General features: G+C 34.6%; 1 protein-coding gene across 1 annotated transcript in view; it reads right to left on the bottom strand.

Annotated features, from left to right (window-relative positions):
• LRRIQ3 (leucine rich repeats and IQ motif containing 3) overlaps nt 1–15,017 on the bottom strand; it is a 219,604-nt gene that overhangs the window by 191,790 nt on the left and 12,797 nt on the right. Inside the window, exons 2-3 of the mRNA XM_007469660.1 lie at nt 6,066–6,314; nt 1,846–2,169 (exon numbers count right to left, since the gene is read on the bottom strand). Of these exons, the coding sequence (XP_007469722.1) occupies nt 1,846–2,169; nt 6,066–6,314 (573 nt within the window). The remainder of the gene's footprint in view (nt 1–1,845; nt 2,170–6,065; nt 6,315–15,017) is intronic.

Here is a 15,017-nt window from a genome sequence, read left to right as displayed (position 1 = left end):
AGCAGGAATCATTGTAGAAACTGTCAAGCTGATCCTAAAATTCATTTGTAAATGCAAGAAACCCTGAATAGCCAAAGCAATATTGAAAAAGAAGAGCAAAGTTGGAGAACTCACACTTTCCTATGTTGAAACTTAACTACAAAGCTATAGTAATCAAGACTGTGTAGTACTGCCGTAAGGACAGCTATATAGACCACTGGAATATAATTGAGAGTCTAGAAATAAATGCTTACATTTATGGCCAACTGATCTTTAACAAAAAATATCAAGGCAATTCACTGGGGGAATGGGGCTGGTATAATTGAATATCCACATGCAAAAAATGAACTTAGACTCTTACTTCACACCATGTAAAAAAATTCATTCAAGATCAAAAATAGATATAAATTTCAGAGATATAATTATTAAAATTTTAGAACATAAAAGAAAAATTTTTTAGCCCTGAATTAGGCAGAGTTCTTAGATATAACACCAAAAGCATGATCCATAAAACAAAAAATTCTAAAATGGACTTCATAAAACTCAAAACTTTTTGCTTCAAAAAAGACCATTAAGAAAATGAAAAGACAAGCTACAGGCTAGGAGAAAATATTTGCAATTATTCTATCTGATAGAGGACTTATACCCAGATATCTGCTGTTACAAATCAATAATGAGACAAACACCCACTTTAAAAATGGGCAAAAAATTTGTATACACATTGGACCAAAGAAGATATATGCATAGTTAATAAGCAGATGAAAAGATGCTTATCATCATCATTACTTTTTAGAGATATAAAAATTAAATAAAAATAAATTTGTATATTAAATATTTGTATATTAAATTAAATATATTAAATAAAAATAAATTTGTATATTTTAGAGATATACAAATTCATTTCATAATGAAATACCCTTTACACCTACTAGAATGTCTATAGTGCAAAAGATAGAAAATACTGTTTGCAAGGACATACAGAAAATGGAACCTTCATGCATCAGTGGTTTACACTTTTTAGAAAACAATTCAGTTTCTTAAAAAGTTAAACATAAACTTACCATACATCCCAGCAACTGCACTCCTAAGTATCTACCCAAAGAAAATAAAAATATATGTCTACACAAAGACATGTAAGTAGGTGTTTACAGCAGCATTTTCATAATAACAAAAACTAGAAATAATCCAAATGCCCATTGGTGAATGAACAAAAAAATGTAATAAATTCACCTAATGGAATAATACTCAGCAATCAAAAGGAACAAACTACTGATACATGCTACAACATGAATAAGGCTCAAACACACCACTCTAGGTGAAAGAAGGCAGGTGAAAAAGACTACGTATTCTATGATTCCATTTTCATAAAATGTTTAGAAAATCAAATTAATAGGGACAGAAAACAGATCAATGGTTACCTAGGACCAAGCTGGGAGTGGGGATTAACTGCAGATGGGAAGGAAGGAAACTGGTGGAGTGGTGGAAATTTCTAACACTGGATTGTGAAGATAGTTATACAGCTCTGTTAATTTACCAAAATTATGGAATCATACATGTAAGATGGATGAAATTTACAGTATGTAAGCTATACCTCCTTAAAGCTATTGAAACATAATGGAGACCCAAAAAAGTTAAATATTTGTTTCTCTACAATTTGATAATCCTAAACTCAATAATTTTTAGCAGTAGGCATATAGGCTTTTATAATTTTTTAGTTATAAGACATTCCTAATATATTCACTAGTTTACTATATTTTATGTAAATGATAAAAAATACTGGTTTATATAATTTAGGTAAAGAATTTAGAAGCTAAAATTTTACTTCTATACATTTATTTAAAATGAAACTATAATGAAGCCAATTACCTTTTTCAAAGCAGGGCAGAAATTAAAGAAAAGTCGGTGGTTATATGTTTTGAATCTTTCAGGAAGATGCCAGCTCTGAATTATTTCTTCATCAGAAATCACATGATGATCCAGTGCTTTGAGAGACCATATACTGTTGACAAGAACATGTCTATATCCTTTTTTAAGGCTTACTGGACAATCAAACATAGTGAGGGCAATGAGGCTTGGACAAGCAGATAACATACATACATTCTTTAACTTTGCAAACCCATTGTCATGTAGATAGAGAAGTTTTAGGTTCTTCAATCCACTCCAAAATCTGGTATCTGGTAGACTCTTGATCTGAAATATCATTAATAATAATATGTTAAATACAAATATAAATTTTCCATGAATTACATTGAAAAAGGAAAAATATTAAACATCTTCTATAGTTCAATATTTTCCCAAATAGCAAATTTCTCATTAGTAAGCAAAAACAGAATTTCTAATTACCCAAATGATGACTGGGGTAAAGCAAAATACAATAGGTGTCTGTAATTACTAGTGTAATTAAATAAACAAACATATATATTCCATTCAATAAAAGTCCCTTTGTAATAAGCAGACTCTTTAAACTTTCATAAAATACTTTCCTTACATGAAAAACTTAAGGGGTCAAGTCAATCAATGTGATAGTGATACTCCACATTAACAAAATGAAGGATAAATATTATACGATCATCACAATAGATATAGAAAAAGTATTTGACAAAATTCAACATCCATTTATGATTAAAACTCTCAACAAGCTGGGTATAGAGGGACTGTACCTCAACATAATAAAGGCCATATCTGACAAGCTCACAGCTAACATCAGTCTCATTGGTGAAAAGATAAAATATTTTCCTCTAAGAGCAAGAGTAAGACAAGGATGCCTGCTCTCACCACTTTTATTCAGCATAGCACTGGAAGCTAGAAGTCCTAGACAGAGAAATTAGGCAAGAACAAGGAACAAAAGGCAACCAAATTGGAAATGAAAAAGTAATACTGTCACTTTTTGCAGATTACATGATATACAGGCATACCTCAGAGATTTTGTGTGTTGAGTTCCAGGCCACTGCAATTAAGTAAATATTGCAATAAAGCAAGTCACAAAATTTTTTTCATTTCCCACTGCATATTAAAGTTGTTTACACTATACGGTAATCTACTAAGTGTGCAATAGCATTATGTCTAAAAATACCAATGTACCTATCTTAAGTAAAAAATACTTTATTGCTAAAAAATGCTAACCATCATCTGATAATGTGAGATTGCCACAGACCTTCAATTTGTAAAAAATGCAGTATCTGTGAAGTGCAATAAAATGATGCCCAATAAAATGCAGTATGCCTCTATATGGAAAATCTTAAATACTGCACAAAAAACTGTTAGAACTAATAAACAAAATCAGTAACATTTCAGAATACAAAATCAATACACAAAATTATGTTGACTTTCTACACATTAAATATTAACTATCAGAAAGAGAAATTAATAAAACAATCCCACTCACAACTGCATCAAAAAGAATAAAATGCCTAGGAATATATTTAACCAAGGATGTGAAAGATACGTACACTGAAAACTATAAGACATATTGAAAAGAAATTGAAGAAGACATAAATAAATTGAAAGATACTCTGTGCTTGTGAATTGCAAGAACTAATATTGTTAAAACGTTCATACTACCCAAAACAATCTACAGATTCAACAAAAGCCATACCAAAATTTCGATGGCATTTTTCACATAAATAGAACAAATAATCCTAACATTTATATGAAATTACAAAAAACCTCAAATAGGCAAAATGATCTTGAGAAAGAACAAAGCTGGAGCCCTCACACTTCCTGAATTCAAGGATATTACAAAGCTACAATAAAAAAAAAAAAAAAAAACAGTATGGTACTGGCATTTAAAAACAAACAAACAAACACATAGGTCAATGGAACAGAAAGATAGCCCAGAAATAAACCAACACATATATGTTCAATTGATTTACAAAAAAGGAACTAAGAATATACAAGGGAAAAGAAGAGTCTCGTCAATAAATTGTGTTGGGAAAACTGGACAGGCACTTGTGAAAGAATGAAACTTGACCACTATCTTATGCCACACACAAAAATTAACTCAAAATGGATTAAAGACTTGAACACAAAATCTGAAACCATAAAACACCTAGAAGAAAACATTGGTGGTAAGTTCTTTGACATGGGTCTTGGCAATCTTTTTTTTTTATTTGACACCAAAAGCAAAGGCTAAAAAAAGCAAAACTGAGCAAGTGAGATGATGTCAAACTAAAAAGCTTCTGCACAGTAAAGGAAACCATCAATGAAATGAAAAGGCAACTGAGACTTCCTTGGTGGTCCAGTGCTAAAGAATCCACCTTACAATGCAGGGCATGCAGGTTTGATCCCTGGCCAGGGAACTAAGATCCCACATGCCGTGGGGCAACTAAACCCGCATGCCACAAATACTGAGCTTGCGCACCTCAACTAGAGAGCTTGTGTGCCACAGACTACAGGTCCACAAGCTCTGGAGCCCACGTACCACAGTGAAAGATCCCACATGCTCAAGAATGATCTTGTGTGCCACAACCAAAGACCCAACGCAGCCAAAAATAAATAAAAATAAATAAATCTTACAAAAAAAAAGGCAACCTACTGAATAGGGGAAAATATTTGAAAATCATATCTGAGAAGGGGCTAATATCCAAAACACATAAAGAATTCACACAACAATAGCAAAAACCCAAACGATCCAACTAAAAAATGGGAAGAGGATCTAAGTTATTGTTTTTCCAAAGAAGACATCCAATGGCCAACAGGTACATGAAAAGATACTCAACATCACCAATCATCAGGGAAATGCATATTAAAACCACAAATTCAATCACCTCACACCTATTAGAATAGCTATTATCAAAAAGACAAGAAATAACAAGTTGTCAAGGATGAAGAGAAAAGGGAACCATGTGCAGTGTTTGTGCAATTGTAAATTGGTGCAGCCACTATGAAAACAGCAAGGAGGTTCCTCAAAAACTGCAAAATAAAGGGCTTCCCTGGTGGTGCAGGGGTTGAGAGTCCACCTGCTGATGCAGGGGACACGGGTTCATGCCCCGGTCCGGGAAGATCCCACATGCCACAGAGCGGGTAGGCCTGTGAGCCAAGGCCACTGAGCCTGCATGTCTGGAGCCTGTGCTCTGCAACGGGAGAGACCACAACAGCGTACCGCAATAAAAAAAAATTAAAAAAAAATAAAATTCAAAATAAAGCTTCCATATGATCCAGCAATTCTACCTCCAGGAATTTATTTCAAGTAAATGAAAACACCAGCTCAAAAAGACACATACATCCCCATGTTCACTGCACCATTATTTATAACAGCCAAGACGTGGAAGCAACCTAAGTGTCTATCTATAGATGAATAAGTAAAGAAAACCTTGTGTGTATACACAGTGGAGTACTGCTGACTCATAAAAAAGAATGAAATCATGCCATTTGAAACAAAATGGTGGATGTTGAGAGCACTACGCAAAATGAAATGTCAGACAGAAAAAGACAAGTACCATATGATCTAACTCATGTGGAATTTAAAAAAGCAAACAAACAAAAACCAAATTCTTAGATACAGAGAACTCATTGGTGATTCAGAGACAGAGGGGGTGGGTGATATGGTGAAGTTGCTGAAAAGATACAAATTTTCAGTTATAAAATAAATGAGTCCTGGGGATATAATATACAGTAGGGTGAGTACAGTTAATAATACTGGATTATATATTTGAAAGTTGCTAAGAAAGCAGATATTAAAAGTTCTCATCACAAGGAAAAAATTGTAACTCTTTGGTGATGGATGTTAATTTGACTTATTGTGATCATTTTGCAATATACACAAATATTGAACCATTATGTTTTATACCTGAAATTAATGTAATACTATATGTCAATTATATATCATTAAAAAATTAAGTCATAGTTTTAAGACTATGGATTTAAGAAGTAAACCAAATCACACACTGTTGGTCTAGATATTTTAAATTAAAAATGTTTGCTTATACTTAAAATTTTTGTGCTTATATATAGTTTTTATTTAGTTTTGAATTGTTTATATTTCACATATAAGACTACCTGGGAGAAATACTGTACATAGATAACATAAGTGCTTATTAAATATCAACTTCATTTATATGCAGATAACTGAAATGGCTATTGCTTACGTGATTTCCATGGAGATCAAGTTTGACTAATTGTATACAACTCTGAAGTGGACGAATATCTGTAATAAAATTGTTTGAGAAGATGCACACTCTAAGAGAGATACAAGATTGAAAACTTTCCATAGATTTTAAATGAAGGCCACTGAACTTCACAAAAACAAAATCTTTTTGATCTTCTACTATATTTTCATTATAGTGACTCCATTCTCTATGATTGGTTAGCTCTTCTGTGATTGTTCCATGAAACATCTAGGAAAAATGGGAAATTTTGAACGTTTTTTCGACTTTCAAAAATAAATCTATATTAAAAAAAAACTTTCTAATAGACAGTCAGAATAAATGGGTAGAAAAGTTAAAATTTTTAAGAATATAATTTCCATAAAACCTATCCCAAAACATTTTAAATATATAACATGTATATAATTACAACTCAAAAATGTATCATTTCTCTCACCAATGAAATAATCAATAAGAGGAAGAAAAACTTTCTTTTTCCTGAAATACTTAAAGAACATGAAATTCAGTGAAATAGCTGGGATAAAAACATCACCTCTAGGCAATACAACTAAAACAAACATAGAAAACTATACCCCTCAGACTTCCCTCATGGCACAGTGGTTAAGAATCTGTCTAACAATGCAGCGGACACAGGTTCGAACCCTGGTCTGGGAGGATCCCACATGCCACAGAGCAACTAGGCCCATGTGCCACAACTACTGAGCCCGCATTCTAGAGCCTGCAAGCCACAGCTACTGAGCCCGCATGCTGCAACTACAGAAGCCCATGCTCTGCAACAAGAGAAGCCACCACAATGAGAAGACCGTGCACCACAGTGAAGAGTAATCCCTGCTTGCCACAACTAGAGAAAGCCCATGCGCAGCAACAAAGACCCAACATAGCCATAAATAAATAAATAAATTTATTTTTTTAAAAAGAGAAAACTATACCCTAACATACCTTGTATAATAATTTTGGTTGAAAGATGTTGTTAAATAAAGAAGAGCATTGAATGATAAATCCCCAAGTTAGGAGAGTGATCATCTTTGTGGGAAAGGCTGATAAATGCAGCTAAATGAAATTAAGGGGCAATAAAGGGCTACAAGGATGATTCAACAATGTAAATCAATCATTGTGATAAACTTCATAAATGGAATGAAGGATAAAAATCATATGATCATATCAACAGATGGCAGAAAAATCATTTGAAAAAATTTAACATCCTTAAATAAAATCTCTAAACAAAGTGGGTGCAAAAGCACTGCAATTCAGCATAATAGAGGCCATAAATTATAACCCTGCAGCTAACATCATACTCAATGATGAAAGGTTGAAAGCTTTCCTCTAAAATCAGGGAAAAGAAAGTGCCCACTCTCACCATTCCTATTCTACACAATATGGATATCCTAGCTGGAGTAATCAGGAAAGAAAAAGAAATAAAATCAGAAAGGAAGAAGTAAAATTGTCTTTGTTTGCAGATGACTTGATGTTATATACAGAAAACCCTAAAGACTCCATCAAAAAACTGTTAGAACTAATTTAAAAATTCAATTAAGTTGAAGGGCACAAAATCAACATGCAAAACTCAACTGCATTTTATATTTGTTAACAATGAACTATGTGAAAAAAAATAAAGACAATCCCATTATAATAGCATCAAAAATACTCAAGTACTTAGGAATGCATTTAAACAAGGAGGTGAAAGATCTGTACACTGAAAATTGTAAGACATTAATGAAAGGAATTGAAGAAAACAAAAATGATTGGAAAGCTATCTTGTGTTCATGGATTGGAATAGTTAATACTCTTAAAATGCCCATACTACTACCCAAGTCATCTATAGATTCAGTGCAATCCCTATCAAAATTTCAATGACACTTTTCACAGAAATAGGAAAAGCAACTCTAAAATCCATATGGGACCACAAAAAAAAATAGGAAAAACAATCTTGTGAAAGAACAAAACTGGAGGCTTCATACCTTCTGATTTAAAACAACATATTACAAAGTTACAGTAATCAAAATAGTATGGTACTAGCATAAAAACTGGCACATAGATCAAGGCAAAAGAATTGAGAGTCCAGAAATAAACCCATAAATATGCAACAATATCTGACAAAAGAACCAAGAATACTCAATAATGAAAGGACAGTATCTTCAAGAAATGGTGTTGAAAAAACTGCCTAAGAATGAAATGTTCACATGCGAAAGAATAAAATTGGACCACTATCTTACACCACTCACAAAAATTACTGGGTGGGGCTTCCCTGGTGGCACAGTGGTTGAGAGCCCACCTGCTGATGCAGGGGACACAGGTTCGTGCCCTGGTCCAGGAAGATCCCACATGCCACAGAGTGACTGGGCCTGTGAGCCATGGCCGCTGAGCCTGCACATCCGGAGCCTGTGCTCCACAACAGGAAAGACCACAACAGTGAAAGGCCCGTGTACTGCAAAAAAAAAAAAAAAAAAAAAAATTACTGGAAATGGGTTAAAGACTTAAAGGTAAGAACAGAAACCATAAAACTTCTAGAAGAAAGCTTAGGGGAAAAAAAGTTTCTTTTATATTCATTCATCCTGGTAATGACTTTTTGGATATGACACCAAAAGCAAAGGCAACAAAAGCAAATACCAACAACTGTGGCAACAAACTAAAAAGCTTCCGCACAGCAAAAAAAAAAAAAAAAAAAAAATCAAACAATCAACAGAATAAAGAGGAACCTATGGAAGGGGAGAAAATATTTTCAAATCATAGATCTGATAAATGGCTAATTTCCAAAATATAAAAGGAACTCATACAAATCAGTAGAAACTGATAATAACAAAAACAACAACCTGATTAAAAAATAGGCTAAGTACCAGAATAGATATTTTTCCAAAGAAGACACATAAATGGCCAACAGATACATCAAAAAGGTGCTCAACAACACTAATTATTAGGAAAATGAAAATCAAAACCACAATGAGCTATCACCTCACACCTTTTAAAATGACTATATTCAAAAAAACAAGATTAAGTGTTGACAAAGTTGTGGAGAAAAGGGAACCCTTATACACTGTTGGCTGTACCAATGTAAACAGTATAGAGGTACCTTGAAAAATTAAAAGTGGAACTACCATATGACATAGTAATCCCATTTCTGGGTATATATCCCCCCAAAATGAAGTAATTATCTTGAAGAGATATGTGCATCCCCATGTTCTTTAGTCCCAATGCCTAAGTCATGGAAGGAACCTAAATGTCCACTGACAGATGAATGGCTAAAGGAAATGTGATATCTATTTTATATACACACACATATACACACACAATGGAATATTATTCAGTCATCAAGAAGAAGGAAACTGCCATTTTCTACAATATAAATGCCACTGGTGGCCAAAATGTGGTGCAAGAAATGGGGAGATGTTGGTTAAAAGGAACGAACTTCCAGTTATAAGATGAACAAGTTCTGGGAATATAATGTACAGCATGGTGACAATAGTTAAAAATACTGTATTGTATACTTAAAAGTTACTAAGAGAGTAGATCCTAAAGGTTCTCAAACACACCAAAAAAAAACCCCCCAAAAAACAGGTAATTATATGTGGTGATAGATGTATTATGAACCTTACCATGGTAATCATTTTTGCAATGTATATATGTATTAAAGTATCAAATTATACATATTAAACTTATATAATGTTATATGCCAATTATATCACAATAAACCTGGAAGAAAAGATTTATACATACAAATAATTAGGTATGTCTCATTTAGATTAATATTTGTTGTTAATTCCTTGAAATCCTTCCCTTTGAATTCTCTACAACCAATATCCAATGTCCTGCAAAAAAGAATGCACATTCTTTTTTCATTTTTTTACGCTGTGTAACAAAGCACCCCTAAACCTACTGCCTTAATAAAAACACCATTGATTATTTCTCAGGTCTGTGGCTTAACTTAGTTCAAGTGTGCAGCTCTTTTTAAAGGGATGTTGACCTAAGATTCAGTCTTGTGGGGCTCATCCAAACTAACACCTACAAGGTGACTAATTTACATATGTGAAACACTGGCAAGGACAGCAGGAAGGTAGGTTCAGCTGGAATGCTAGGATATACGGGTCTCTCTCACCACACTATCCCAAGGACTCTCCATCTACACCAGTACTCACGATGTCATCCTCTCACAGGTCTATTCATGTGTCTCTGTAATAGGGAAGCAAGACTTTCTACATGGTTGACTCAGGGCTCCAAAAAGTATAAACACAGAACCTGTTGGGCCTTCTGAAGGTTTAGGCCCATCTGACAGAGCTTTACCTCAACCACATTCTATTACTTAGAGGAAGTTATTCTGATGATTTGAACCAGTTTATAATGTAGTTAGAGAAAGAAGAACATAAAATATAAGTTGTTCTGAGCTTGGTGACCTCAGGCAAGTGATGTATATCCTCAATTTGTTATGTATCCAAATTATGTTCCTCAGTTTCCTCATCTATAAAACATGGACAGTAATAGTATTTGATGGAAATAATTATTATGAGGACTAAATGAGTTGGCCTGAAGGCTTTAGAACACTGTTTGGCACACAGCAAGCACTGTAAAATGAGTATTACTTAATAAGGCAAATACCTAGCTCAATTAACAACTCAACATAGACTGCCCCTTCAAAAAGTAAGTTAGGGCACTTCTGGTTTCCAGTCCAACATATAAGGAGCTTAGAAGTTGTCACACCACCCTAAAAAGTAAAAGCTGAACAAAATGAAAAAAAAAATCAACACATCTTCTTAGATTCCTCAGAAAAGGGAGGTCACACAGAGAGCCAATACCCCCAAAATCAGAGAGACAGGTAAGTGGATATAGAGATTCAGGAGCAGAAACTTACCAGCAGAGATCTCTGGAGGAACCAGTGCCTCCCGGGTAGGAAATCCTAAACTATAACTGACAAGTTACTGCAGGCACAGTGTTGACAACTCTGAGATTAAAAATTCCAGGAAGGCCTAGTCAATGAAGGGACCATCTTGCTTTGGTAAGATTAACATCCAGGAGCTCTAACAGGTCCTCAGGGTGAATACTGGACAAAAATCCACTCATGCTTCCATAGGGGAGAGGAAATAAATAATTTTGAAATACACCAGAGAATTCTGTCCTTCTTAATAAGGCCTTCCCTCAAGAGAAACTATTTAATGGACACTAAACAACTGAGGTTTTATCAGAGCCTAACTGATGTGGGAGAAGAGAAATACTCAACTCCATCTCCCTCTAGCCTTCCATTTGGAGGAAGGGAAACACCCAACTCCAGCCCACTCTTGCTATCTTGCCCACCTAAGAGTAAGGAAAACTAAGAAGCACTTGTGAAATCCACAGCCCAGGGGCACAGGCTCATTAAAAAACTAAAACCTTAACATATAACCATAGAATACTTCTTTCCTACCCACACCTTACCACCACACCACACCAGTATTTTATAAGAGTTCCTTTTACCAGTACATCATTTCTGGCTTTCAACAAAAATTACAAGGCATACTAAAAGACAAAAAACACAGAGTAAGCATAAGAACCAATATCAGCTATGGCAAAGATGTTGGAAATATCAGACTGGGAATTTAAAACATCTATGCTTAAACATGCTAAGCACTTGAATGAAAAAAAGTAGAAAACAAACAAGAACAGATGGACAGTGTAAGGTAGAGAGATAGAAATAAAGAAGAATAAAAAAATAATGCTAGAGATAAAAAATACTATAACAGAAATGATGAATGCCTTTGATGAGCTAATTTAGTAGATTGGACGTGGCTGAGGAAAGAATCTCTGAGTTTGAGAATATGTCAATAGAAACTTCAAAAACTGAAAAGTAAACAGAACAAAGACTGAAAAAAGCAGAACAGAATATCCCAGAACTGTGGGATAACAACAAAAATTGTTCAATATGCATAATGGAAATACCAGAATGAGAAGAAAGTGATAAAGGAACAAAGGAGCATAAAAAATATTTGAAACAGTAATGATGGTGAAATTCTTCAAATTAAAGTTAGATACAACCCACTGATAAGTAAGCAGAAAACACCAAGCAGGAAAAAGGCCAAAAAAATACAACTAGACATATCGTTTTCAAATTTCAGAAAATTAAGGATAAAGGAAGAAACTTGAAAGATGACATAGTAAGAAAACCTCTTATCCACAAAAAGGGAAAAATAAGAATTATATCTAACTTCCCCTAAGAAACTATGCTAGCAAGAGGAGAGTGGAATAAAGTATTTAAAGTGTTGAGAGGAAAATCCTGCCAACAAAAAAAAAATCTATACCTTGTGAAATTATTCCTTAAAAGTGGATGAGAAAAGAGACTCTCAGACAAACAAAACTTGAGGAAATTTCTTGTCAGTAGACCAGCCTTAAAATAAATGTTTAAAATAGTCCTTTAGAGACAAGGAAAATAGTACAGTTCAGAAACTCAGATCTACATAAGAAAAAGGAAGAACACTAGGGCAGGCACAAGTGAAGGTAAAATAAAAATATTTTATTTTTCTTATTCTTAGTTGATATAACAGGTAAAAGTTTGTTCAAACATTAACAGCAAAAATTTATTTGATTATATATGCATACATATGCTCAGCTGACACTTGAAAAACATGGCTGTGGGTAGGGGTGAAGACCCTTACACAGTTAAAAATCATTTGTCTCTCAGTATCCACAGGGGATTGGTTCCAGGATCCACCACAGACACCAAAATCCATGGATGCTTAAGTCCCATAGTGAGCCCTCCACAAAACTATCCAAGGTTCTGCATCTGTGGCTTCAACCAGCACAGACTGTGTAGTACTGTATTTATTGAAAAAAAGAAAAACATAGACGTAGACCCAACAGTTCATACCCATGTTGTTTAGAAGTCAACTATATATTTTTGTATAAGTAACTATGCTATGTATAATTGAAATGAATGAGAGCAAGGATACAAGGAACAGGAAGGAAGAATCAGGAATATTTTTTTATTATAAGATATTTATACTACATACGAAGTAGCATAGTGTTATGTGAGAGTGGATTTGGATTATTGCAATCTCTAGGGAAATGGCTTAAAAAGCAAAAAAAGAAGTAAAATAGATATGCTAAGAAAGATAGAAAATAGAATCATATACAATGCTCAATTAAAATCACAAAAGGCAGAAAAAAATGGAAGGCTAAAACTGGTACAAAGAACAAGAGCAATAAATAGAAAAAATTAACAAATACAGATATTAATCCAACTATATAATCACTTTACAGTAAGTCCCCTACATATAAATGAGTTCAGTTCCAAGAATATGTTTGTAAGTCCAATTTGTTCATAAGTCCAACAAAGCTAGCCTAATTACCCAACTAACACAACTGGCTATATAATACTGTACTGTAATGGGTTTATAATACTTTTCACACAAATAATACATAAAAAACAAACAAAAAATAAAGAAAACATTTTTAACCTTACAGTACAGTACCTTGAAAAGTACAGTAGTACAGTACAACAGCTGGCATACAGGGGCTGGCATCGAGTGAACAGGCAAGAAGAGTTACTGACTGGATGACGGAGAGGAGGTGGGAGATGGTAGAGCTGAAGGATCGTCAGCAATAGGAGATGGAGGGCAAGCTGCAATTTCACTCACACCTGATGTTGATGGCTCAGGTTCTGGTTCCTTGCTGGATTCAACTCTATCTACCCTCTTGAAAAAATGATCCAGTGATGTCTGGGTAATAGCTCTTTTTTTCTCATCATAGATGACACAGTAGCACTGAATTGCATCCTAAACGGCTGCTGCAACCTTCATGTACCATTCTATGTTCAGGTCCTGTGCCTCAAAAACTAACAGTGCCTCCTCAAACAAAGAAAATCCCCTTGCCATTTCCTGCATCGTGAATCTCTTCAGTGCTTCAGCTACTTCTTCCTCTTGTCTCTCTTCGTCCTTTCTCTGGGCCTCCAGTTCCATCAGGTCTTCACTAGTAAGCTCCTCGTGTTGTACAGCAAGGAGTTCAATGAAGTCGTCTTCTTGCAGATCTAGCTCGAAATAAAGATACTGTACTCTATACAACACTGTAAAGTACACAAAGCACTACCACTTGTAGAGGATGCACGCACGTGACAGTGTATGCCAGACACACAAACTAACTTACATGATTGGACATGTGAACACACGTTTGCACCTATGAAAGTTTGCAACTTGAAGGTTCGTATGTAGGGGACTTACTGTAAATATATCAATAGTCTAGGCATCAAAACAAAGAGAGAGTGGATCAAAGTTAGAGTGGATCAAAAACTAGCCCAACCATATGTTGTCTACAGGAAAGCCACTTTATACATAAAGATTCACAAAGAATAAAGGTAAAGTGATTGAGGTGAATCTTAAAACATTCAAAGAGGGCTTCCCTGGTGGTGCAGTGGTTGAGAATCTGCCTGCTAATGCAGGGGACACGGGTTCGTGCCCCGGTCCGGGAAGATCCCACATGCCACGGAGCAACTAGGCCCGTGAGCCACAACTACTGAGCTTGCACATCTGGAGCCTGTGCTCCTCAACAAGAGAGGCCACGATAGTGAGAGGCCCGCACACTGCGATGAAGAGTGGCCCCCGCTTGCCACACCTAGAGAAAGCCCTTGCACAGAAACGAAGACCCAGCACAGCAAAAATAAATAAATTAATTAATAAACTCCTGCCCCCAAAATCTTCTTTAAAAAAAAAAAAAAAAAAAATTCAAAGAAAAATTAATATGAATTCTTCTCAAATTCTTCCAAAATATAGAAGATGAGGGAACATTCTGAAACTCATTTTATGAGGCCAGAATCACCCTAATACCTAAACAAAACAAAGATATCACAAAAAAAAGAAAATTACAGGGCAATTTCCTTGATGAACATAGATGCAAAAATCCTCAACAAAATATTAGCAAACAGAATTGAACAATGCCTTAAAAGGATCATACACCATAATTAGGTGAGACTTATTCCAGAGA

This window comes from Lipotes vexillifer, unplaced genomic scaffold (assembly GCF_000442215.2).
Source record: "Lipotes vexillifer unplaced genomic scaffold, Lipotes_vexillifer_v1.1 scaffold908, whole genome shotgun sequence".
NCBI classification, from domain to species: domain Eukaryota; kingdom Metazoa; phylum Chordata; class Mammalia; order Artiodactyla; family Lipotidae; genus Lipotes; species Lipotes vexillifer.
This window is presented reverse-complemented; position numbering and strand designations above follow the sequence as displayed.